At 51.0% G+C, this 3,973-nt stretch overlaps 2 protein-coding genes across 2 annotated transcripts; one reads left to right on the forward strand and one right to left on the reverse strand.

Annotated features, from left to right (window-relative positions):
* Window positions 1-139: 139 nt before the first annotated feature.
* On the forward strand, window positions 140-573 carry PHYSODRAFT_343300 (hypothetical protein; the record flags this gene model as incomplete). The annotated part of the gene is made up of 2 exons (XM_009541858.1): window positions 140-256; window positions 307-573. The coding sequence occupies 2 exons, from the start codon at window positions 140-142 to the stop codon at window positions 571-573; spliced, it is 384 nt and encodes a 127-aa protein (XP_009540153.1).
* A 1,792-nt stretch (window positions 574-2,365) lies between these two features.
* PHYSODRAFT_536516 (hypothetical protein) lies at window positions 2,366-3,130 on the reverse strand (the record flags this gene model as incomplete). The annotated part of the gene is made up of 1 exon (XM_009541859.1): window positions 2,366-3,130. A coding segment is annotated over one exon (765 nt), but the record flags the coding sequence as incomplete, so codon positions are not given.
* Between the last annotated feature and the right edge of the window lie 843 nt (window positions 3,131-3,973).

Below are 3,973 nucleotides of genomic sequence, written 5' to 3' on the forward strand. Positions count from 1 at the left end.
CATCGAGTGGAAGCTGGATTGCGGCTACTTCTGGGTCGGCCAGTGGCACTACACTCTGGCTGAGGCGTGCCGCCACGGCAATTTGGATGTAATCAAGTTCCTGGTGGATCACCCAACAGGACAGCAAGTCATCGACGAGATGGGCCGCAGCAGAGAGCTCTCGAGTCTCGTGTGCTTCCCTGCTGCCAAGGGCAACAACAAGGCGATGCAGTATCTACTCGACGAAGGGGCTGGCGGGCCATTCGAGCAGGCGATGGTCAGCGCCATCTGGATGTGGCATCTTGGCTGATGCGGTGATTTCCCGAGCTCAACCCTGCGAGCTTCACCCCGCTTGCTCTCGCCAAGAACAAGTTCGAGGTGCTGCTGTTCCTACACGAGCACCACCCGGAAGCCTTCACGCCCGACTTCGTGCGAAGCGCCCGTCTGCCTATCACGGGACTATTGACGCCAAGCGATGTCCAGATCCAAAACTGGTTGAAGCTACACTACCCCGTGTCAGACATCTCCCAACTTGCAGGAGGGCTTCCTGAAAGAGTGGCGCAGCAGATCGCGAGGCAACAGGCGAAGACCTGATCTCACCACTGTTCAGCAACTGGCCGGACGGGGCCCTGGTGGGGTCAACAACGCTATGGCGATCGTGATGAACCATATAATGGTGAGGGTGAAGCATGGTGACGACGATCAAGTGCTGTGGAGCTCATTTTTGCGTGTTTTCGATTCATATATCGTGATTTCAAACAAATCGTGCAATTTCACTACGCAGATGTTGGTTGCCATTCGTGATAGCACTTATTTGAAACTTTTGGCCAGCACGGGCACACTCTTGTCAAACTAAATCAGAGCTTCCTCTTACTCTGACAAACGTAGTGTCTCGAACCACCCCATCTGCCGAGAACACGACGTCGCCAACCCGAAGAGCGTTGGCACAAAACAACGAGTTGCGCTCGGAAAACTGGACGCCGATAGACTCAGCCAAGGCAACAACCACCTTCCGGCCTAGAGTCACAGCTTCTCTGGGCCCGCCGAATACGACATGCTTGATACGATCTCCGTAGCACACAAAACCAGGTATAGGAGCTAGCATATCCTCGAGTTCGGAGGCGTCTTGGGATCCGGTAGTCACCAGGTCAAATAGAACGGCTGCCCGTCCATTTCATCGAGCGTCTTCTGCTGCTCATAATCGTCGGTCATATCTGTCAAAAACCACTCCAAAGCACGAAAGGTATCCGGACTCGACGTTTTCCCCAGTCCCATATCCTCGCATGATTTCGAGTAAGTTTGCACTAGCACTCGAAGATCTAAGAGGATAACTTTGTGAAGCCGCTTCAGCAACGAACAATCGCTTTTCCAATAGAGCTTGTGACTTTTTGTCGACCGAGACGCCAATTCGAGCGGTATTCACCACAAACTGAGTGAAGCTTGGACTTGTGTCACAAAGCTCGCGGACAGGAGTGAGAGCGGGAACCGTGACAGCAGGGTGGTCCGTTCGATGAAACCTCTGCATCAAGTAAATGACGCGTGAAGCTTCCGCAAAGATCATGTTGCGCGTGCGAATAGACGAGCTAGTGATCTGGTCAGGAGCTGAAAACTCCGTAGCTAGCCCCTGCAAGCTCACAATGAATTTGCTAGCGTGATGCGCATCGTCGGCTTTGCAGTGCACAGGGATGCTAGTATCTCTCAAACGATTAAACACAGCCGCCGCAGATCGTCTCAAGGAGTCCTCCAAAACAGAAACGCCAATTTGCCCGTCATTTGCTGGAATCTCCGCGCCCACTGCAGCAAGTAGCTGCTTTAGTATTTTGGATTTTTCCGCAAGCTCATCATCTCCCGTTGCTATTGCCCTCGGTGCTTCAGTTGATTGACCGCCCTTCGCTTTGCCCTTCTTGTTCTTTTTGTTTTTCTTTTTGCACCTTTTCGTCTTCTTTCCTGCATTCACGGCGGTGTTCAAGCTTGGGTGTTCCACGTTCATCCGTTCGACTTGCTCAGCTAGAGCATCCACTGGAGTAGAAGGCAGTTCGATGCTACTAGCTTCATCGTCCGTCTTTTCGATAGCCAAAAAAGATGAGAACACGCAGTATCTTCGTTCGAGGTCCACTGGGGAGATCGCAAACTTTGACTGGATCACTTCGGCTAGTTCCGTACAAATTGCTCTGAAACGCCTACCATTCACCCGGTCACCAACCCACGGATTCGGATTGCCACCAGGCATTGCGCTCATAGCTACTTCACCACTCGGCTGCATCGCATCTAACACTCGAATCACAGTTAGCGTCACGAGCTGCCCGTCGTCCACACTCCGCGCCTCATCTTCGCCCAAAATGTTGCACATTTCGGAGAAGATATCAGTCAGGTTATCGTGGAGTATCAGCATATCTCGAGACAATACGCGGGTCTCGAACAGTTCTTCTGAGCAAATGCGGGCGGCGCTAGTAAGCAAATCCCTCGACGAACCAGCCCGTAAAAACGACGTATCGCCCTTAGTCAATAGCCGAAATATCTTGGACACATCCTTCAAAAAGAACACCGGTCTTCGCTTCATCTTGCCGGACCCATTGGCTGTGCGATCTCCTCGAATTGTTGCTTCTAGTGCAGTAGCTTTCAGGGATGAACTCAATAGGTACGTGCGGTAGTAAGCGCCACGCGTAGCTGCAGCTCTGGAAGGCGTGAAAATCATTTTATCGTAAATATCCAATATTTCCTCAACAAACGGCAACTTCGAGAGAAACCCTTCGACCACCAGCGCGTTGTAGAGATGCCCAAAGAAATGCAACTTCGACGTTACCACAATCAGTTCACTTGCCAAATCCAGGTACTCGAGATGGTGATCCAGCATCATCAGGCCCGCCACTATCGGGTTCGTGTGAGCTAGATGGGAATCCTGGCCCGACCTTCGAATAGCCGTGGCATAGTACTGATAAAAGCAGTGAAGCTGCTTGTTAACAGCCTGAACTGCTCCCTTAGCCACGGTCACATCGAATTTAGTCGTGAGATCTGCCGCGTGCTTCAAGGTTAACTTCGTATTACGACCGAGTCCTCCATCTCCTTGCAACGCAGCGACTGACTTTAACCAGCAAATACACGAAAACACTGGAGAGATGGTAATATCGCGAGACTTGAAGAACTTGTCCATTGGCTCCACGAAATACCCAGAACGATTCCAGTCGGGGTCTTCAGTGGGCTCGTACGTGCGAAACGTAGTCACCTTAGTGTAGAGGAGCGTGTTGTACAAATTCGGCAACTGCTGCATGAGAAACATCACCATGTTGTTCGAGTCAGGGTGCGCATAGTGTGGAGTCCGCTCCTCGTCGTAGCTTTCGCCAAAATGACCGCGCGGGACGTTGATTCTGTACCGAAGATTAGATGCCGGTGGATTACTCGTCTTGCAACGGCGACTGCGTCTTCTCCATTTACTGGCTCGGATTCCAGAACGCGCAGTGGCAAGCTTACAGTAGGTGGATCCTGCTCTGTTGCTTGCATTCATTTGTGGGAAAGTATGTAACGCTTATCTTTTTTTCATGATGCGCAGTGCGTGCCTCTTTCTGGGAGGGGTCAGTGCCGGGTCATCATCGGGACTGCCGGGTCATCATCGGAACGAACGCCACTGTGGTTGTTGGCAGCGGGTCGTCGACGGATTAAGGCAGTTTCCGCTTTGAGTATCATTTCGTTAGTACCGTCAATTCCTAATGTGTGCCGTGCGGTAAGATAGAGCAGCAAGCTAAGTTGCAGTCTTGGTAGGTACATGCTCCCTTCTTTTTTTAAAAGGAAATGCACGATCAACAGTTCGTAAAACATCCTAGCACTCGAAACAAATCTACACCTCTTTGATGTACTTCTGCATCGGATTGTGTGCAATCATATCAAAAAGTAACTTACGATCGAAAAGAGACAGCGAGTACGAAAACCATCAGTACATTCAACTTGTTGGGGGACTGGCCTAACATGTAAGCAACACGGTGAATGCACACGAAAACAA

The sequence above is a fragment of the Phytophthora sojae genome (assembly GCF_000149755.1).
Source record: "Phytophthora sojae unplaced genomic scaffold PHYSOscaffold_43, whole genome shotgun sequence".
NCBI classification, from domain to species: Eukaryota; Oomycota; class Peronosporomycetes; order Peronosporales; family Peronosporaceae; genus Phytophthora; species Phytophthora sojae.